General features: G+C 39.9%; 1 protein-coding gene across 1 annotated transcript; it reads left to right on the plus strand.

Moving 5' to 3' along the window:
• Positions 1-1,459: 1,459 nt before the first annotated feature.
• On the plus strand, positions 1,460-21,220 carry ccdc120b (coiled-coil domain containing 120b). Its single transcript, XM_086087955.1, has 11 exons — positions 1,460-1,880; positions 11,637-11,766; positions 11,832-11,934; positions 12,299-12,429; positions 14,344-14,445; positions 14,521-14,641; positions 14,757-14,816; positions 14,909-15,062; positions 15,128-15,229; positions 16,902-17,930; positions 19,081-21,220. Exons 3-11 carry the CDS (start codon positions 11,883-11,885, stop codon positions 19,175-19,177), a joined length of 1,848 nt encoding a protein of 615 aa, XP_085944081.1. The 5' UTR covers positions 1,460-1,880; positions 11,637-11,766; positions 11,832-11,882; the 3' UTR covers positions 19,178-21,220.
• Positions 21,221-22,456: the final 1,236 nt, after the last annotated feature.

The following is a 22,456-nucleotide window of genomic DNA, read 5'->3' on the forward strand; positions in this document are numbered from 1 at the left end:
TTGTTTTTATGTATGAAGACAATGTTTTGACTGATTTAATTGGTCAGGTGTACCTAATGTTGTGGCCCTTGAGTAAATATACTGTGCAATTGTCTGTCAGATTATTCCTTCAGTTAATCCTTTTGATCCGCGATCCAAAATCCAGAATGGCAAAATCCTCCAGCGGTTAAATTAGAATAAAATTACACTCCATATTTTTCCTCCTGCAAGCCCAAGGACCTTTAAAACAATTCCCGGTGTTTCACAATCTATGACAAGACAATAAAAAAATTCCAAACGGATTGGTTAAATGTTGGCAAAATGCTAAAAATATTAAATTTTTGTCCATAATACCATGGGATGTTGTCTTGCACATAGGGAATTGTGACATTATGTTTGGTGGGGGGGCTGTTTTTAGCATTTTGCCTACATAATGGATGGATGGATGCTACAATTCCGACCTGACGTCACAAGTCAAAATGGCGGTCAAGTCAGTAAAAGGAAGCTCTCCACTCATTGAAAAGCATTGGACTTTGGATCGTTGTAATTTGATTTGTGACGATTATTTTGATTGCAAAATGCAATGAAATGTCGTTTGACTACTATAACAATTTGTGTAGTTTGTATGCTAGTCACAGGCAAAAGCAAAATACGCCGTTTGTTTTCACTGTGTAAAGGAAGCGTTTGTATTTATTTTATTGCATTGTGGAAATCAGAAATACCCGAATGTTCAGAATTGTCGATATGTTCGAATGACTTTATTAGTATGTTCAAATGACTTTGCTTTGTTGTACGTTCAAACAACTTTGTCAAGACGTTTAAACGACTTTATATAGTACGTTCGAACGACATAGCCTATAGTCAAAACTGTTCACTCCACATTGGCAGTTGCACGCTTCTGTTGGCTACAGTTTACAGTCGGCTGTTCTGGGAGTAGCCGACTGTAAACACAGAGAGAACTGTTATATATATATATATATATATATATGTATATATATATATATTTATATACAGCCTATCATGCTGTTGCTCCAATGCTCCCCCTCAATAAATTACGTTTTTGTATTTGGGTATTTACCCAACTTTATTTCTCCATTGTTTATTTATATATTGTGCATCTATAGGTGGAAAAAAAAAACTACGTACGTGTGGGGTGGGAGCCGCAAGGATTTCATGCTCGGAGCCCCAAGAGACCCTTGCAACGCCACTGCTTCCGCTAGATGACAGAAGATACGCAATTAACCTGAATCTCCACTTTGTGTTGTTTTTGTTTGACGGTGGGGATTTATTCGTTTGGAAAATGCATGCCTTATAAATAAAGACGACTTGACATGTCTCAATCTCAAAAAAAGGTTGGAAAACACTTGACTGTAAAGATAGAAGAAAAACAGCGCCATCTTATGGATGAGTCGTTACTGGCTTTCCTTAATTTTATTGCGAGTGGTGAGGTGAGTGAATCGCGACATGTGTGCAGGTACCAGCAACTACTCTTGCCTGCGTGGATTTTCGCCACATTTAACATGTCTTGTTACTTTGTTAGGAGGGAGGTCAGGTCACGGTGTCCGCGGTTGGATTCTATCGAAGGCGTGCTGCATGTGGGCGGGGCTTAGTGCTGTTGTTTCCGGAGGTAGCTTCATTCGGCTCAGCTCAGCTGGGATGCGAATCGCTCTTCTTCGCGTTTGTCTTCTACAGTCTGACGGCTAAAGGTGTCCAATAGAAATATCGGTCGTGGGCTGTTCACAATTTGGACGTGGAGTTGCCATGAATGAGGGGGTTCGGACGCGTGGTAGGTTATTGGCTTAGTGGAACACGAAGAAGAGCTTGTCGTGTCATCCTGCAATGATTCTCGTTCCCGGCTTGAGGACCATGGAGACCTCCCAAGGCATCGGTCATGCTCTCCGGTAAGAGGGGTTTCTTCTCCAAAGTACACTCATTTAACTTGCGCGTTTGCGCTTAAGATCTATAAATACAAAATATATTGTGTAGAATTGTCTCCATGATTGAGAGGCGAAGTGTAGGAAGGTGTTTTTGTCGTCTGCGGCTATGCAGATGCATGTCTGTGGATGGATGCAGCCTCACTCGTCTGAGGCGCCACTTTAAATTATATGTAAATTATAATAGATTAACCTAAACATATTTCTCCACTATTATGCCTGGTAACACATGGACACTGCGAATGTTTATATGAGCGACGGAGTAATTTTCGGCAGCAAGTCGTGGATTGCCAGCCCGTGTAAATGAATTAAAACGTGCAGCCTCACAGGAGAAATACGTGTCATGCTTCCCCCCTGTTGCTGAATTGTTATGGAGCGAAATACAGACGTATAGGCGTGTTTCTGCGAGTGGGCTCAATAGATTTTTATGGGTGCTATTGCTGCTTTCTCCCATGCAGCAGTGTGACGGCCTATCATTAACAGATTCCTCAACAAGGATGGCTGTCAGGTCCTAAAAAAAAAACGACGGTGAGGGTCAGTCAATGCCTGCAGGGGGATTCTCTGGTCGTGTCCCTTTTGCTGTGTTTGCAAAGCAGACCTCTCGAAAGTAATGACTGTTGTGTGGCCTGTTGTTGTATTTACCTAATGAGACGTTACACCTTTCCCAAAGAGACTTGGTTCATTTGATTTATTGCAGCCTTTCATCTTGATCTCTTTAACACATGCTGCTTGTGTTTGTTTTTCTCTCTCTTGTCTCATGTTGTCCACCCATCTGCTTCGCTATGAGCCACTCCCTCACTTTGTATGTTCCTATCAAATAGCATGGAGAGTGGATGCTGACCCAGATCACTGTGCATTCTGCCATTAAGTTCACTCAGGGTGACATCAATTTTTATGTTGCTTATTAGATATTGACTAAAAAGATTCTGACATCTGCTTTGGATGTAGCGCAGTATATATATATATTTTTTTTTTTTGGGCAAGCCTCAGAGCTCATCTACAATTGTGAAGTGACCCACATTTCTTCCTGAATCAGATCAAAACTTTGCTATAATGTGATTAGGGCAAGTATTTGGATGTGACTACACTGTGTGTAGTTCTGAACCTTTACATAAAAAAGTAGATTACAGGCCCATTAGAACCTCCAAATCTGGACTACACACAGGTTTGCGTCTAGGTGTTAAAGAGCAAAGGGAAAATGTATCGGAATAATCCCCTCCGACGTTTGAGCCACATTCCTTTCTTTATTACTCCCCCCACCTTGGCTTAGCAGAATCCAGGTGGATAGCTATCTCGATTTGTTTCAGCTGTAAGAATTGTGTCAAATGTGCAAAGGTGAGTGTCAAGGCCAGAGAAGAGAAATAACCTGTGTTGGAAGTGCTCAGTCAAAGCTAAGCTGCCCGCCTTTATGCTGCTTAATATGTTATGAATCAATATAATATCTCCCAAGTCGAAGGTTGTGGGTTCGGTCCTGAGCTCTTGTGACTGTGTCGAAGTGCCCTTGAGCAAGATACTGAACCCTCACAATTGCTCCTGATGTTGAATCATCAGTAGGTGAATGAGTCTACTCACCTGACTTTGTGCAGACAGTGTAGGTTCAATTCTCACTCATTGATGGTGTGAATAGTTGTCTACGTATGATTGACTGGTATCACAGTCCGTAAAATAGGAACGAGCGGGTTTGATTGTCCGCTCAGCTGGTATTCCCCGTACAGGTGCTCAGAGTAAAGTTGCTGGTTGGCATGTGTCTTGGCAGATGTTGCCTGAAGATTTTCCACTTTCTCCACCTGGGCTTCATTTATGCAGAGTAGAAGAAAGCTCCTTTGCGGGGAAATCCACTTTGTGCTCTTTTGACTGTATGCTTTTGATTTTGTGTAAATTTCCAGGCTTTTATGTGACTTCAAAGCATAGTGTTCCTGAACATCCATCTATTGTCAAGGTTTAAATTGTTACCATTGTTTCTGCCCATCACAGCACAGTAGCCAGCGTGTGATACTTTTGGAGTTACACTGTTGAGTAGCATGTGTGTGCAGAAACAGCTCACATGTCTTCTGCTTATCAAATAAACAAGGCCCGTTGGAAAAGATGTGGGGCCACGGTTGGGACATGTTATCATGATTTGTCACAACTGCAGCCTGAAACAGTCGGACAAGGAGGAGACGTTCCCTCTCGTCTTAGCGGGAATGTATAGTTGTAACCTTGTCTGGTTACCATGTGTATGTTCACAACAACAGCAGCAGCTGTGTCAACACCAGCAGTCAACATGAGGGCTGGCCGGTCTCACCTGCGCACAGCGAGCGTGAGATGATGTCTCAGCTGCTCTTTTACGCATCAGCTGCTCTAACGTTGCTTAGTTGACAGGACTAACAATCAACTAACAAACATGTCGTGCATCTCTTTCCAATTACAATGGTACCACTGTTGCAGGAGAGTGCAACATGTACTAAACACTATTTTGACAAAAGCAGAAGTGTGTTTGTGTTGGACCATTGTGTTTTGTCCATTCATCCAGAAAAACATTGAAGAGGTCAGAAGTCACTGATGTTGAACAATAGGGCCTTGGGTCACAGTCTCTTTTGTAGTGTGATGGGGTTCTTCCACATCAAACTCATTTAAGCAGACCATTATGCACCTCATGATTGGTGCTGAGGCACAGTCAAATAGAAACACCAAACATCTGTTCCAAATGTCTGATTAACTGATTCCAAAATCTGCATTCACACTCACGTTAACAAGGGAGTCATGAATCAACTCAAATTGGTTACTTATTGTACTCTTCTTGAAAAACGTTACATAGTCCAAAACATGAAAAATGCAAATTGGTCAAATCATTCAAACATATCAGAGTATAGCCTATGTTGGCCCATTAATGCAGCGTATCAGCCCATGGAAAGGTTTTCCTTTTCAGTTTAAAATAACTTACTTCAACCACCTTACGGTGGCCAACATCAGAAGCCAGGATGTTGTTTTCTCTTTGGTCCCATTTTAAAACCATCTCCTTTGTGTTGTACTAGCCTTGTCTTAGCTAGCACTAAGCTAGTTTTGTCTCTTACCCCAAATGTACTGCTGGGCCAATGGCAAATCATTTAATAGTGCCCAGAGTTTGGGGGAGGAAATATGCGAGCGCCCATAATGACAATAAAAACATGTTTACTTATGTAAGCATTAGTTCGTACACTACACTACACTGTTGACAACTTCACTGAGTAATCAAGTATGTGCAGCTTATCAGAAGCTAACGCTGTTTGCCAACGCATCCAACAAAACTCAGTGTGGTTTTGCTTAACTTTTGGCAGGAAGATGTGTTTGTGGCTGTGTCCGAATGTTCACTCTTATCCCCTAACCCCTCATTCACAATATTTCCACGCTATATAGTAGCCAGTGCTCTCTTTTTTTTGGGTGGGGTTGGGGGGGGGGCAGCTCAACTTGCTCCTCGTTGAATATCACATGACCACCGTACCTGTCATGACGTACCGCTGCATAATAAAAATGTTTCAAAACTGTATTTCCTTAGTTGTACATATTTTCTATTAAAACAAAATAATTATTTCTGTAGTACTAGCTATATAGGTACACAGCAAAATCACCAGTGTTAGATTAACACTGCAAGTGTTAAATCTAACACGAGAAAAGTGTTGATATGTGTCTATATCAATTAGTGTAAATCTGACACTTTTCAAAGTGTTACTTTTTTCACACTTAACCAGTGTTACTCCAACACTGTATATTGTTAAAAATCTACACGGGTAAACCCTGAGTAGTGTTGAAAGTACTCTACACTTAGTGTTTAACATTTAATTCTGCCAAACTACACTTAACTTTCGTGTTTAAACACTTATGAGTGTATTGCAGTAGTGCCAGTGTTAACATTTATACCCAAACTACACTTTACTCTGGTACTTCACTTATTTAGTGTTTTTCCTCCTTACAAGGCCCTCAAAGCGCTTTACATTTTGACTACTGATGACACGGCATCAGGAGCAACTGGAGGTTCAGTATCTTGCTCAAGGATATTTTAACATATTGGTAGTCATACTGGCCTGGGATCGAACGCACGCTCTCAGGGTTGGGAGACAACCACTCTACCACTGAATCCACACCGCTCCAACAACAACAACAGCAATTGGATGTATCGCTACTGAAATGTCGACAGCGCACTGGAATATTGGAAAGATTCTCTTTCACCGGAAATGAGGGTGTGGTCAATTTAACACTCAAGAGCCACCCCAACACTCAAGGAAATTTGCTCTGACGGTGTTAAAAATAACACTGCTTACTGCATATTTGATTGAGCACTGTAAATTTAACACTTATCGATTTGCTGTGTAATGTCGCTTTGTTCCTGTCGCTCGTGCCATTTTTTTTTTCATACTGGCAATGCATTGCGGTCTACAGTATATCAACCGATTGAGTGACCATTGATGTTCACTACTTTTCAAAGTGCATTTTCGAGATTTTTTTCTTTTGGACATTGAGACAACCCCTACGAAATGGCGTGACATCATAGCACTATATAGGGAGTAGTGTGGCAAATTTGGACTCAGCCTGTGTTTCTGTTAGTATTTCAGACTCTCGCTGTCGCTTGAAAGTGGCTCTGTCTGTTATCCAGGAGGCGAATATTACGCAAATGCAGCTGACCGCTTGTTTTTAGACCTTACTGTATAAAACATGACAGAAACCCGTTTTCTTTAAAAGGCGTCGTGATCGCGGCAAGGGAGATTATTTTCCCCAGCTGTGCCTAACTCAGCTTCCCACTGAATGCCGCGGCCTCAAATGTGAGAAGCAAAGGATAAAGGAGAGCATCTTGCCATGTGAACGTCGTCAGATTTGAAACGATGTTGCAGGCCTCTGCGTTTGGCCCGGCAGACTTGAATGTTAAACTCCTTGTTGATTTGCATTCGTGTGATGCGAGCTGCACAGAGGAAGCTCGCTGGCGTCGCACAGCTCATGTTTTAACCAACGTCGCCCCCACGAAAACCTCAATGCCACCTCCAATCCCTCACCCCAGTCCATGCAAAACAAAACACGTGTTCCATAATCGCCCTGCATTCATATCTGCACTGTTCATATCGCCGTCGATCCTCCCTTTGATGCAGCTCACAGATTATCTGATCCCCCCCCCCCCCTGCCGGCACTCCCGCAGGCTGCTCCATGGAATGTGATGCAGTCCCATGTTTTTATACCTGTATCTCTGCATACATCTGCGCACCAGATGTTCTAACATTTTGGGCTGTTCAACCTCAGGTGTGTTTGTCGGACTGTCTGGCGGTTTTTGTTGCTTTATTTTTTTTTGTAGGACATCAGAAGTTTTCTGCAGTTTGCGTTGCTCATTCGGCACACTTTCCTCCATTTGACTTTTTGGTGACCCAATGGGATTAGAAAGATTCATTTCACAAGGTGTGTAACGGTCCTCGCAATACATTTGGTGTTTTACAGCCATTTGTCCTTCAAGGACAAGTACTGTTTTCATGGAGCCAGGATGTCAGCAATTAGGACTTCATTCGTGTGAATGCTTTGATGTAAAATGTTACTCAGTTGTACTTTTCTATAAATGCGGTGCTTCTGGTGTTTGGGGCTTGATTGATGGAGAGATAAACAACAAACTATTATGGGTTTCAAATAACTATATTATGTGATGTATTTGTTGTGTGCCATGAAACGTCAAAGAAAGAAACTCAGTTATAATAGTTTTGGAGTTTTCATGCTAGTTTGTTTTGACTTTTGTCAGCTCATTTATACAGCTCATTTACAATCATTTTTACACCAAGTTAGTTTTTTTTTTTGTTTAGTTTGAGTTTAGTTTGTATTTGTTTGTTTTTTATTTGTGTATTTATTTTAAACATACAGGGTATTTGTTGACCATAAGATAACAATAAGTGAAAACAACAATGTTCAAAGGACCATTAGACCTTCCTTCCTTAATACAGAAATAAATACTGTACATTTTATTTATACAGCGAAAATTCATTTTCACTAATTATTAGGGTTGGGCGAGTATCATGCTGATTCCCGGCGGTTTTTCGATCACTATGCTAATAAATGCTATATATAACAGTTGAGTCATCGTACTGTTATCTGTCTGGTAAAAAAAAGTGGTATTGAACATCACAAATAATTATAGTTAATTTTAGTTAGTTTCATAAAAGAAGATGTAGTTTCAGTAAATTTTTGTTTGGTTTATTATATTTTTTCAATTTTAGTTATTTCATTCATTTTTGTTAGCTGTAATAACCGTGGAAACTACAGGATTCCATCATTAGCAGCAAGGGGTGAAAAAATCTAAAATAATAATATAAACAGAATGTTATACTGTATAGCATTAAATGCCCTGCTCATGCTAAAAACAACAACAACACAATATTGTGCTTTTGAACACAACACCAATGCATATAAGCAACCTCCAATCTCTAATAAGACTTAATATTGAGGCACTTACTTGCTAATGCACGCACACATTGAGTTCCTCCACATATTGACTCAAGCATATTACGTTCCCTTTTATCTGACCATTAGGGTGGATTTTAAACATAGAAGGGCTAAAACATGTCTTGTGAAAATTAAACTTCACTAAAAAAAACAAGCTACAAGAGGGTGTTAGAACTGCACAAATACACATCAACCTGCCTTTTTTTTAACAGATGTTCTGCTTTTAATATTGTGACAATATTGTGGCAGTTTTAATATCGCGATATCACAATATTGCCATTAACGTTACCTCCCTAATTTATTATTGGCACACCGTCATTTTTGCATGATTTCTACAATATCATCAGTAAATGTATATCATTAGCAAGATTACACTGTTACCAAACATGAAATTGAATTGTGCAATGGTGTATCTGTGTTCATTTGTCCAACCACATTGTGGTTGTATGACCTGACAAGAATCAGACGGTTGAGGTCAATGCACGGCAATTAGAATGATGACACACACACACTAACATAAATACAGAGGACCGTTGTCCTGCAGACAACCACTTAACTTCAATTTTCCAGGAATATGTTGTGGTTTCTCGACTAAGCAATTGTTTAAAGTCATGTCAACACCATTTGGCAACCGTCCAGGAGAATAACTTGACCAAATGGCTAATTCTGCCCCTTCAGGGGTTTTAGTGCTTAGCTGTAAAGCTCACTCGAGTGCAGACACGACGGAGCCCTGTACTCTTCTCATAAGTGGCATTGTAAGTCATATGTGCTCTCTCGTGTGGCCTTTCGTCGATGCAGTGGTTGTGACTCTGCCAATTGTCAGTGTAACGGGTAACATGTCCGTCAATAAGAGGTCAAGCATGCTGTTGGTTTTCACATGTGCAAGACAAAAGCACACACGAGTTTCGAGCTCAGGTCCAGGACAGGAGCCAGGGCAAACTCACACAAAGTATTTCATCTATGTGCGCACGCTTCAATCACTTGTTTGACCAGGAAAACAGAACACGGCATCTTCTTGCCTAAGCCAAAAAGATGGTCTAGCTTGCAGACAGTTGCTTCTTTCACTAGACAAACGTTTCTCCTTAAAAGATGGGGATGCTGGCAGGAGCAACCTTTTGTGGAGGTTGATTTCAATTCAGATTGCCATCCAGATTGGCGAGCTGACTGAAGTCGCGTACTGATTTAGTGTAGGGTGAGCGGACAGCAGGATGCTTGTTTCTGCTCGTGATTTGTGAGCATTGTTGAGTGAGAGGGTTTTGGCAGAAAAAGTGCTGAGACTATTTTGGGATGTCATGTCTGAGCCTTTGATGGTAATGAACCTTTGCTTTGTGAAGAAATGCGAACAGCAGACAGTAATCAGTTTGTGTCTTGTCAGGCATGTTTTGAAAGAAAAGTTAATGTATTTAGTTAATTTTCCTTGGGAAATCACATCTAGTGCTCAGACTCCCATTAGAGAGTTAATCTTAACGTACAGGTATTTGTTTATCTGTAATGGTAGCATTGACCCTCCACTCACTGAACACTCCTGGCATTTACTATTTTTGCACTTCGCGCACAACGGGATATGTCTGAATACATTATTAATATTACTTCTCCCGTCTCACCTCCTCTTTGCAAATTAATAGGTTGTTAATTAATTCACGGAGGCAATTTTAGACTCCTACTTTCACACTTTGCCTTGAGGCACAAGAACTTTGCAAACTTTAAAATAAAAATGATTTCTTGAGGAGAAAAACAGGCTGGTTAATTTTTATACAATGTTTTCTTACAAAGGGCAGCACGGTGTAGTGGTTGGAAACATCTGCCTCACAGATTGGAGATTGGATTTGAATCTGGAACATCTTTGCACGAACTTTGCATGTTCCTCCCAACCCACCCCTGGCCTGTGGTGATGGGACATTGTGATTTCCAAGGAATGTTGTAATAGCGATCATTTGAAAATAACACTTGCAGAGATTTATTGAATCCAGGTGTTGTATATTTGTGAAATCATTGGCAAATATTTTGAGAAATTATTATAGAACGATTATCGGCCGGGCTGATTATCGGTGCCAATATTTGGCATTTTCACTAATATCGGCATCTGCCTTTTTACAAAGCTGAAGGCTGATAAAGCTGGCATCTCTCTGAGCGGTGAATGCTTGCGAACGTAGCCAATTTAGGGTTTTCATCAGAATTTGTAAGCTGTTCATAGGCAGTTTTTACTTGTCGCAAAGACATTTTGAACATATTGAGACAATTTTTCACTGCGTAGATTTTTTTGAAGCCTCTTATGAACCTTGATGAAAACCCAAAATTAGCCACATTCGCATGCATTTGTTGCATAGTGAGATACAGGGAACTTTTGATTTATGGATTTATTTGAATTTCCACTTCATAAAAAATAATGCTGACACTGGGAAATCTCTACACTTTTATTTTTTTCAATCAAAATAAATAAGAAATTATGTTGAAATTTTGGAAACAATTTTTACAATACAAAACTTTTGGGAACTATTTACTTGCTTAGTTTTTAATTTAGCTTAACACATGCTGATGACCCAGAAGTTCACTGCAATTTTTGTTATAATTTTTAAACAAAGCTGTCAATTTTATAGATGTTAAAAATTAAAAGAAAAGGTACATTAGGAACATTTTTACGCTAATATTTTTTCTTTTACTGTAAATAAATATCTGCTTTATATTGGTTAGCGGTCTCCTTGACTACTAATCATCGGTATCGTATCGACCTTGAAAAAACCTTATCGGTCTATCGCTTCATGTCTTCACATAGATCAATATCAATAATTCTAAATAATAGCAAAGAACTTGGTAGGTAATTTGAACAAGTTTGATCTTTCAGAAGTGTTTATCAAACTGGTTAGTATTAATTATTACCTGTTTCAAAAAGATTGGTGACCTTACTGAGATCAAATGCTATACAAAATAGTAGGGATTGGCAAGTAGATATTGGGCCCATAACAGAAATATTTTAAGGCATCAGATACTCATTGAGGCTGCTGATACCAGCCACCGATACTTAAGGCAAAAAAAAAACTGACATCAAGGCGGGTTGCCATATCGACGAATCATCATCTGCGTCGGGTCTTTCTTCGCATTTTGTTTGTCGTGTTTAATGGAATTTTATATATGAAAAATTCAAGCGTTATCGATACTTGGTATCAGTGAGTACTCACGGGAAACTCATACTGGCTGGATGCTGTGGATGCAGATTAATTCAGTCATATTAGCTTGATTTGAAATACAGTGAACGCTATTTTCTTCCACATCTAAAATGACATATTTTGCTCTTTGAAGGATTCTGTTGTAAGTTCCGAAGCAGAATTGCCGTTTCCTGATGCTACGTCTGAACGAGGGGACACGCAAAGTCATCCCTCGCTGACCACCGACTCGACAACTCAGGACGGCACATGGCTGACACAACAAGGTGAGTGGGCAAAATATGCGCTTTGGCTGGATCCTTGAATTTCAACCCAGTTTTTTGTCCATTAGGTGAGGGCGTGGCTGGGAGCGTGAATTGTCAAGACCCCATAATTAAACCACATGGAGGTCAAAGGCCATCTGATTACATCCATGGGTTTGGTGGGCGCTCCGGGTGAGTAATGACTTGCAAAGAGTCCCGGTGTAAATGCGCACACCTTCGTGTCTAGGCAAGCCTACAATGGCCCGGAGGAATTTTCCGCTTGTGTTTTTGCTAACAGTCCAGCCGCGTGAAAACAAAAGTGTTTGTCTCAGTGGAACGACCAACTGGAACAACATCTGCATGTGTGAAGGCCTTTTGTTCACATACTGGCACCACAGCTGCCAGATAATCTTATCAGAACACTATTTACTAGCGTGCGTGACTGTATCAAATCAACACCCCGCCCCGACATAATACCTTGCTTTTATTTTTTTTAGAAAAAGTCACTAATTGTTGCAACTGTCTCAAGCTTGCCGGTGTGTAATTTGTTGCGTAGATGTTCAAGTGTGCCATGGCGGCAAGCTGCAGGCCGAGCGGGTCGTGGCTCTGCAAGAGAGGAAGCAGGCCCTGGAGGCTCTGCTTAACACTCGCGTAGAGGAGCTCAAACTCGTCTGTTTTCAAGAAGCAGTGAGTAATACCGCCAAGTTCACATTCGAAGCACACACTGCTCCACAACTGCAACACGTTGATATTTAACGACACTGTTGCTCTTCAAGTTACAATCATTTTGTTTCAAAACAAAACAAAACACTGCCCTCATTAATCACTTTTCACGCATTACATTTTTGACGCGTTAAAAGATAAGACATATTTTATTCCAATTTTATGCGCGACATAAATTTTGTTTTGTTTTTGTATAAACGTGTATAATTAATACCTCAGTGTATTAACACACAACATTGGGGACTTTGAGAAATGTTGATTTGGCATTTTGCCTTTGCCTTTTGGTCTTTCCTTACATGCAAACTGCATTTTGGGTCACTGACAAAACCTAGACCAGAGTGAAGTTTTTCCCAAAATTTAACATTGTTAAAAACATACCAAGATAGTTCATATCTGCATTCTACTAATTTGCATTGAGTAAGCATCCCATCCACCTTAACACATCATTGTTAAATGTAAAATCGAACCTCAGTGGCTATCACGGCAGTTTTTATTAGGGCCGATACCTGGCATGCATGTCTGACGGCTGTTTTTTTAAATGTACAAACCACATATTTTGATTGTTTTTTTTTTGAGCCACTGGATTATGTTAATTTTATTTATTTATTTATTAAAATTATTGATTGTGTGTTCTATATGTATTTTATGAAGAAATTAAAAAAATTATAGAAAAGTACTATTAATTTTATGCAATTATAAGGAAAAATGCTATATTGGGATATATAGATCTTACTTTAAAAATATAGTTTTTAAAATTTTATTTTATGTATCAAAAGTACTAGTGTTATTGTTACTTGGTAGCATATCGGTGATTATTCAAGAGTTGAGTACTTGGACTGTTATCGTTCTGATAAAAGTGGTATCGAGCATCCCTAGTTTTGATTTAACTAGCAAACAATTTCTGTTGTCACGTCACATGATACCATTGTTGCATAGCAGGAAAAATCCATGCTTAATTCTAGAATTATTTTTGAAACATTCAAAAAATATGTATATATATATATATATATATAGATCTAAATTTTGATTCCCAGTTATGAAATTAAAATGTAAAAATATTTTTTTAAACCTATGTTTGTGTAGAATTATTATTATTTTAATTTTTTTTCTTCATAAATATGTACTGTTTTTGTGTATGTTAATGTTTGCCATAATGATTTTTTGATTCTTATTTTTTTTGCCATATTGAATTTTTTTTTGGGGGGGGGGGGGTATTATTATTTTTTTTTTACCAGGACCGAGATATATGAATGACATGTTATTGGTAAAATACAGATTCAAAGTAATTATAATAATAAGAGGGTTTTTGTTTTAAATCACTTGTCGCAAGTAAAGGACAGTGACTAGAATTTTCCTATGCAAGGTGTTCAAAATAAGTGTTTTGATTCTGTTAAATTGATCAGATAATGATGACTGAACAATCCAGACTGATGTCCCATCTCATTGGAAGCACGTGTGCATTGAGCTAGAACGCACTGACAGTGACAACCATTTTTGTCCTTGAAGTTCTAAAGTGGGGTTACCATATTCCATCTAAAGCTGTCTCCACATAAAAATCCCACAGCGGTCTCAACTGTTCATTCACAGCTATTTAACACATCCATGCATTTTTAATGACTCACCGTTTGTGATCACACTCTATTTTTAGTTGCTTGATAGCTAATTGGATATGTCTGCACTCCTCAATGTTGCCGTGGTAGGTGTAATTTATGGCAAAAACATTAGCTCTGCCATAACTGTTCGGAGCAGTAAAGCATTTAAAGGATAGTTTTATAGCAACTTAAAGTAATCTCTTAAGTGGTGTCCTTTTATATATATAAAAAAAAAACAACTCGTAGGCCAGTAAGAGGGATTTCAGCTAATTGATTTCCTCTGCAGGAGCTGACTGGGAAATTGCCACAAGCGTTCCCCCTGGAGACGGGGGAGAAACCCCCGACGGTGCAGCGCAGAGCTGGCATGCCTCCCAACTGCAGGGCAGAAGTAAGTCAACACCTTCAATATTAAATGCGTGGTAGCAACGTTGTCTAAAGCAACTGACCGTGGTGCCTGTTGCAGGATGAGGCTGCTCAAAGAAGGCAGATGAAAGCGATCTTTACTGGCGCCCTGTACAGACACGCAGACTCAGACAGAAACATCCCAAATAGCAAGAGGACCGTTCATCGGGGCTGTCACACAGGTTATATGCATGCCAAAGTCCTTGAAATGAAAAATAACCAATATTTAATTTGCGCTATTATAATCCAACTGCAGTTGAGGTATTGTTTTTAAAAAAGTGCATCTTTGTCTTTCAGAGGATGGTGTCATGTCAGAGAGTACGAGCTCCATGTCAGATTCGACATCACATGACAATGGTATAGTCTCATTTTTTTATGTAACATCAATGCTTACTTTATATGACCTGCTTGTAACATCACGTACTACCTTTTGTATTTTCTCTACCAAGAGTCCTCTCCCAGTGTTGCTGCCGATCAGCGCTCTCTGTCTCAGCCTCGGCTAACTGTGGGCAGCCCTGACCACAGGATCAGCAGGAAGCTCTCTCCTGTAGAGATTTACTACGAAATGAGGACACGTCGCAATTCTGCCACAAGCTCTGTCAGGTACCTTTGCAGCGTTTTTTTTTTTTTTTACAGAATAGATCTCATTTTGATTTTATCTTTCACAGTCCAACTCACTCTTTACCAAGAAGTGCATCTAATGTTGAAGGCAGAAGTGTTCCAGCTACGCCACTTTTGGCCCGAACTGCACCTATCAGTGTTCATGTCAGGTAATTTTTTTCATCCAGTTTCATTTAAATAGGAGTAGGATTTAGCCACCAGCAGGGGTTAAATCCCTTTTTTTTGTCTTTCAGGAAGGCTGTGGCCAAGTGCTTACAAATGTAAAAAACGGAGGGTTTAATAATGGGGGTTACATTTAAAAGTCATATTTATATGTAAATATAGATGTAGAAATGTAAATACAATAATCTTAGTTGAGAGGTTCCCCCCTGACAGAGATTTATATTCAATGCATAAATACAATGACTCTCTTCACATATTAACTCTTTCAAAGTCAGTCATTTAAAAAAGAAAGAAAGAGGCTATTGAGCGCCAGCCAATTTAAGCAATCTGACTTATCATTCAAGACTCACAGAATATTGTGTTTCATGACTATTCAAACACACTAACTACTAAATGAAAGATTAGACTTTCTTTCATCACAAAAAAAGTTTGTTTCTACCTTACCTTGTAATAATCAACAGTAGTACATGGGTTGGTATTTTGCACCCAAAAACTCAGAAAACAAGGTTTTTGTGAGATTTGCTTTACGCAAAAAAATTATTTTAATGCTAACAATTTTTGCTTTAGTGACAAACATCTAAACAGTCCTTTTCTTCTATAAAATACCAACAACAATGAAAATACAAATAATCACCAGTGTAACAATTTTACATTTGACAAACTTTACAAACAACTTGCACCCTAGTTAGTAGTAGTAGTAGTAGTAGTAGTAGTGTGTGTGCGTGTGTATGTATGTACATTGCTACTTCTAGAATTTAATCTCAGTCATCTTTTCTCTCTTTTGTGTGACAGTGTGAAGGATTTAGTGCCATCTAGTGGTGAACTAATAATTCATTCATTAAAAACCCCCACTATTACTTAAAAAATATAGTATACAATAAAATATGTTCTATCACATCAACGTGTCGTACATTTAAAAAATCATAGGTCTAGTAATCGCCACTTACATTCCACAGCTGGTGCCTGCAGGTGGTTGCTGAGTCCCGTGATTAGGTCTCCCTCTGTTGCTTTCGCTAGCTTTTGCTAGCTTCTCCTGCTTGCCGCTCTTGTTAGATGCTCCAGCGGGTGCTTGCTTGCCACTTCTGCCAGCGAGTGCTTGCCGGGCTACTCGCTCGCTCCAAATAATAATTGGTATTAATTGGTTGTAGGCTTGGGAACACACACACACATTTGATGACAAATCACATCAATGGTGCTCATAGAGTTAAGGGCCCGAGTACCAGGTGCGACAGAGGCCCTCTTAGGATTAGTATGTTTAATTTTAGTTCGTTGATGAATGGGCCTGCAACATCCCCGAAAGTCTACGTTTTTTTTGCGAGAGTGTAAGTCCTGTTGAACATACAGTAAATGTTTTTGAGGGTCTTGAACATGAGCCCCTCTTAAGGACCATGCTTGAAATTGAACAGTGCCAGGATGGCATGTATTTTGGTTTGAAACGGCCATTTTAGGCTTGTACTAAAAATGAGATGTAATCATCCTAGATAAATGGGAAGTGCTAAACTGGGTAACTTGTTTGGGCAGTGCATGTCATTAAAGTTTGGTGAGCATTAAAAGGATTTGCTGTGAAAGAAGCAGGTGCGAGGGCCTGTTAATTACTGCTTGCAGCTTTAATTCCACCTTGTTTTCCCTCCTCTATGCCTCCTTTTTTTTTTTTTTTAGGTCTGATGTGTCAGGCAGCAACGGGTTGAAGCAGTGGTCCGGCAGTCTGGATGTGCCCTATATGATACCACTCGCCCAGGAGGGCTCCTCCTCGGACCGCAGAAGCTGCCTTTACAACTCCAGAGCCAGACGCAGTAACAGCTCCGAGGCTCTACTGGATCGGTCCAGCCTTCCGGACGATCCGGCGCCCCGAAATGGCATGCACCCCAAAGGAGGGCCCTACAAGAGCTCGGAAGCACTAACCGATGGGAAACTACGACACATTCACCTGAGCAGCCCTGAGAAACATGTGGAGGGATCTGGGGAGCAGGCCAAAATGCGCCTGTCCACGGGAGGCCGAGGGGCTGCGGTGGGTTACAACGAGCTGTTGATGGACTACATCTGGGAAAAGCAACAAAGGATGCAAGTGCAGAACAACCTCTTCCAGTCCACAGGAAGAAACTGGCAGGACTTATCCTCTCACTGCTCCTCTTCCGGAGGAGTTGCTCCCCACGCTAACGGTTTCTCCCATTCCCAGGTGCACCTCCCGAGCGCTGCACCTCCTTACAGCCCCATGGTTGGCCGAGGGTCACAAGCTGACATGCGCAGGGTAAAAGTCACCCGAACCAAATCTTGTGGCCCCTTCATCCCTTTGCAGCAACACTCCCAGGATGCCATCCTGCTGTCAGCGTACGAGTCGCACCTCCCCACCTCCGGTACCACCACGTCCTCCATTCCCAACCTGCTCCCCTACCAGACCGAACTCTCCGGCCCGGCTTTCAGTCGAAGACCCCCGCAATTCTCCCTTCCGACCCCTGAGGACTCAACACGAAGCCTCCACAAAGCCCTGGCTCTGGAGGGGCTGAGAGACTGGTACCTTCGGAACGCTCTCGGTTATCCTCCTAAGAGCCACGAAGCAGGGATTTCACGTCTGTCGCACCCCAACCCTCTGGCACCCCAGGCCCAGTCTGTTCAAGGTGAAGCAGCCAATCAGCACAGGCCTCAAATGCCCCAGTCAGCCAGCTTCCATGGGCACCCGCTGCATGGAAGGTCAGTATTGCTGTCTTTGCATTATAAGGCTGCAGGTTGCATCTGTTTCACATGGTGCTGGCATTTTTCTGTCATGGTCTGCAAGCCGCCTCGATTTATGATTAATGTCACAAAAAAACTTTTACTGGATCGTTAGAAAATGGACAAATGAAAAAAACATTGAATAAGATTATTTTGGAAGCAGACTCTTTCAATGGAGTGAGTAGCTGTTGTCCTTCTCCCTTCCTCGCCTAAAGTTAAAGCACAATAAGCACTTATGTTTGTTTGGTGCAGGTGTGTTCAAACTTTTTTTTCCCCGAGGGCCACATACAGAAAAATAGGAAGATGTAAGGGTTACTTGATTTTTAAAAATAAATAATTTTTGATACATTGTTTCTATTCTGAACTTATTTTTGAAAAATTGCTACTGCTAAATGTGAGAAGGCAACTAGTTTAGGATTTTATTTTCTCAAGTCAGACATTGAAACTGATTGATTACTCCACAGTGTTACGAAGAGAAATTCAGTAACAATTTTAGCTGTAAAGTTGTTGCTGTTTTTAAATGGCATTGGCAGCCATGTCAAAAGTTATGTTTAGTGTACGCCGTGGGCCGCAAATGGCCCCCAAGCCACCGTTTGGGTGACAACTGGGTTTAGTGTGTTATTATATTTCCACTTATTTTTTATTTTATACTGTATTTATTTTCAATCACACTGATTAAAAAAAGATATATATATCATAAAATGTAAATAACATAATTGTGGGCTGGAACAGATTAATTGTGTTTCCATTCATTTCAATGGGAAAAGTTAACCCAGATTCATGAATGTTTGAAGTTACAAATAGGGTCACGGAACAAATTAAGTTCAGAACTTGAGGTGCTACTGTAGTTCCTTGGCACTAAAATGACTCACCATGGTGACAAGGCAATACTTACTGTATATTGGCCTGAATACATAAACAGCAAATTAATAACGGAGGATATCGATAGTCTCACCGAATTTAAGGAGCTCAATTGATTGCTCAATTGTATTATTTGTCGGATTTTGCCGACTCCCACACTGCCTTGTGTTTGTTATTTACAAGATTATTTCCCAGAGACATCTTATGACAAAACAAAACAGCAAGGTGTTCTCCACAAATACAAAACGTTTTGATGCTTCCCCAACAGATCGATGGAGCTGTCCCTCTATCAGGAGACTCCTAACGCCCAGACACAAGAAGGGGCCGCGAAGGAACCCAACGCAGACCCAGGCACCCTTGTGTGAAGCAAAGGGACCCCCCCCCCACACACACACACACTTTAAGCATTGAGCCCAAGTACAGACCATTTGACACAATGTGACTTCAACAGGGAAACAAAACATGGCAACCTCAGCAGAAAAACGACTGTAACAAATGACAGCGTGTACATTAGCTGTACAGTGTGAAAAGCTTTGTCAAGTCCCATGTCTTTCAACCTACTGTAGTGCTCGCTCCCAAATGAGGTGAGCATTTACTTTGATATGGTCCAGATGTACTACTTAACGGTACCTCAAAAATGCTCCAAAATAACACAAAAACGTTGAGTCTCCGCCCATAAACGTCCCGGACAGGCTAAAACAAATCCATCCGACAGCGAATTTTTGAATACACAGAGACATCTCCCAAGATATAATTTTTTACAAGTTGAAATCACTATTTTGTATCTTCTGAGATATAAAAAAAATAATAAAATTATATTGAAGAGATAATATATTGGTCATTAACCATGTGCGTGCTACAAATATTACATGCAAGTAAACGTGTGTGGACTATTACAAAAAAGAAAGAGACCTCAATCTTCATCTGTAATTAATTTTACAGTCATTCCTATTTGTTGATGTTGATACATGAAATGGGCCATGAACTGAAGTTTACCAAGTAGCAGATGGGAGTTCCTCCATGTTTTTAACTGAGCAAAACTAAACAACGGTTAGTTGACTTTAAAGTGCTTTCTAATGAGCCGTTCTGCTTGTATTAAGAATTTAATCGAATCAAGTGAAGCAGTTCACGATGTCACTAAAATGTGATGAATTTGGAACGATGTCATAGATTTTTCAATCATCTCGGGGCTGGCTGATAAATGTGTGTTTGTTTCTCCAGGTTGATGGGATGCTTGGATTTGTTTTAGAACAAAGCGGAGGGCTGTTGTGAGATCTACTGCACTACAGTAGAACTTGTGCTGTATGGCAAGGAATTGTGTTTGGATGTGGCTGTCATACAGAGCAAGCACTTTATGAACATCTTAAGCCTTAAATTTCCTTTGATTTGTCACCATGCGAGATGACAGGCTATAGTGTTGACAGTTATCATCAGCCTCTCTGAGTCTGTAAATAGTGGTTAAAGTTTCAACATGTTTTATTCCCTTACTAACTATAGTTTGTTGTTGTTGTTGTTTTAAACTAACCACGTGTAACTAGCCCCCCTCCCAGTTTGAATTCTTTGCTTTTCTGTTAACAAAAAAAGTGAGGCTGATGACATGAACACGATAGGGCTGCTGCTGTTCTGAATGACTGAGTGAGCAGGTCTCACGCCAAAAAACAACAACGTTTGAGCGTTCATCTCTGCTGATTTGTATATGCAACGATTTTTAGCATTTCGACTCATTATTTTACCTCTTGGTGTTGTCTGAAAAAAACCCCCACAGTTCCATTATATTTCTTAGTTGGTAATATAAAGTCTTCTGAACATTCTGCAACATAAACCTCAGAAAATGTGAGTATCAGATTGAAATTGTAATTGAACTGGCTGTATTTACTTTAGTTGCCAACTTGCCATGTATGATCTTTGGACTCATTTGAATGTTTTTGTTTTTTGTTTTTATACTGTATGTTGCGGATATTTCCTACTCTGGTAAAAAACTGTAGCACCCTGTGAATTTAATGTTCTAATGTACACAGCTATACAGTTTTCTGAAAAGACCAAATGTCTGTGCACTGGGAGTTGAAATGTATTTTTCTTAGAGTTGACAAGAAATGCTACGACTTTTGCTCGAAAGCAAAAATTACCTATAGTATATTCATAAACTTGAACACTTTGTAGCAATCTACTGTAGCTTGTTCTCATCAGTCAGTGCGGGAATTAATGTGTTAGAACCATTATATTCAGCAGTGTGACTTGCTAATATTTGAGTCTCTTTTTAAAAATATATATATTTAAGTACCACTGTTCCGCCTCCCTCTATTAGCAGGTCTATGAAATCAGGCTCAATAAGCCTTCCCTATAATGTATGTACCTGTATGTATGAAATTGTGCATTCATTCTACTAAAATAAAGTTTCATGTTGCAATCAACAATTTGAGTTGAGTCTAATAGCCAACAGTATCACATTTTCTTCTCTAATTATACTATATTTTTTACCTTTCTCAAATCTCACTAGTTTAATATTGTAAATTGTCAGAGCAGCTCAAGAACTGTCAAGGCAAAGCTCCAGGCTAACTTTTTTTTTTTTTTAACTAGGAACACAGTTGCCTCTAAACTGAGATTTTAGGGGCGCAAGTAGAAATTTTGGGGCAAACTAACTTGCGAAGTAAATATTCGTCCCACTTCTTTCCCCCATATTACTGATGACGTTGTGATTACTGAAGTGTGGAACGGAGGCATGAAAACAACAAAAATCAAGACTAATAATTGCTTAAAAAAATATAAAATAATCTGCAAACCTTACTGATTGTACTGATGGGAGCATAGATGAAATTTTTAATGGCACAATGCCACCGTTTGGGGGCAGTCTAGAGCCCTGCTTCAAGGCTACAGCTAGTAAAATCATTCCAGGCTGTAACTGCTCATCAAGTTTGAAGTACATACTTCTTATAAGTAAATTACGGTTACTTATATCGAAAATGTCGTTGAATGGCAACAAAATGTAATATAACAACTACGTCGTGAAAGGGTTTTGATAACACTAGTGACATCTTGTGGTAGTTTTTTCACCGGCTGGGCTGTTCAAGTTGATTCATTTCCTCATCGTTCGACAAAAGCACGTTAAAAATATAGCGACATAGCAACTGTTGAGTTATTAACATTGTTTTTCAGTTTCAATTCATATTTTAGCCGTTTTGGATTTAGTTATAGCTGTGTAGCTCAATGAATAGTATTGTATTCTTATCTGTCTCTTTCGTCTGAGAAGAAAAGGGCAACAGGTTTCTCTTCCACTGTTATCTAGAAGGGAGTGTAGTCTAGTACCGGTCTCAGTCGGTTGAAGAATCCAAGGACAGGCTGATGTATTATTGTTTTTCTCTAATCTGATTTATACCTATGGGAACTTGCTGAACTTGCTGATGGGAGGAGACTTTTCGTATTCACCCACTTTTCAATAAATAATGATGTGCAGGAGGAGGAGGGGCACACTTTTGAACAGAACACTGTTTGAATGACTTCAATTGTGTGATCAGAAGCTTCTGATATAATGATACCTTTGCAAAGGGACTTCTTCACCAGAATCTCACCATTCAGTTAATTGAACACGCAAAGAGTAGAATACAAATATTCTATACTCTAACACAACCTACAGTGTGTTCATTAAC

The sequence above is a fragment of the Leptonotus elevatus genome, chromosome 10 (assembly GCF_054856555.1).
Source record: "Leptonotus elevatus isolate MCC_2025b chromosome 10, RoL_Lele_1.0, whole genome shotgun sequence".
Taxonomy (NCBI): Eukaryota; Metazoa; Chordata; class Actinopteri; order Syngnathiformes; family Syngnathidae; genus Leptonotus; species Leptonotus elevatus.

What these genes read in the sequence shown, in the direction of transcription:
- ccdc120b (XM_086087955.1), top strand. Translation starts at nt 11,883, where the DNA reads ATGGAGGTCAAAGGCCATCTGATTACATCCATGGGTTTGGTGGGCGCT. An exon ending in GGGTTTGGTGGGCGCTCCGG is followed by an intron (nt 11,935 to 12,298) that starts GTGAGTAATGAC and finishes TTTGTTGCGTAG; the next exon opens with ATGTTCAAGTGTGCCATGGC. An exon ending in TCATCGGGGCTGTCACACAG is followed by an intron (nt 14,642 to 14,756) that starts GTTATATGCATG and finishes TTTGTCTTTCAG; the next exon opens with AGGATGGTGTCATGTCAGAG.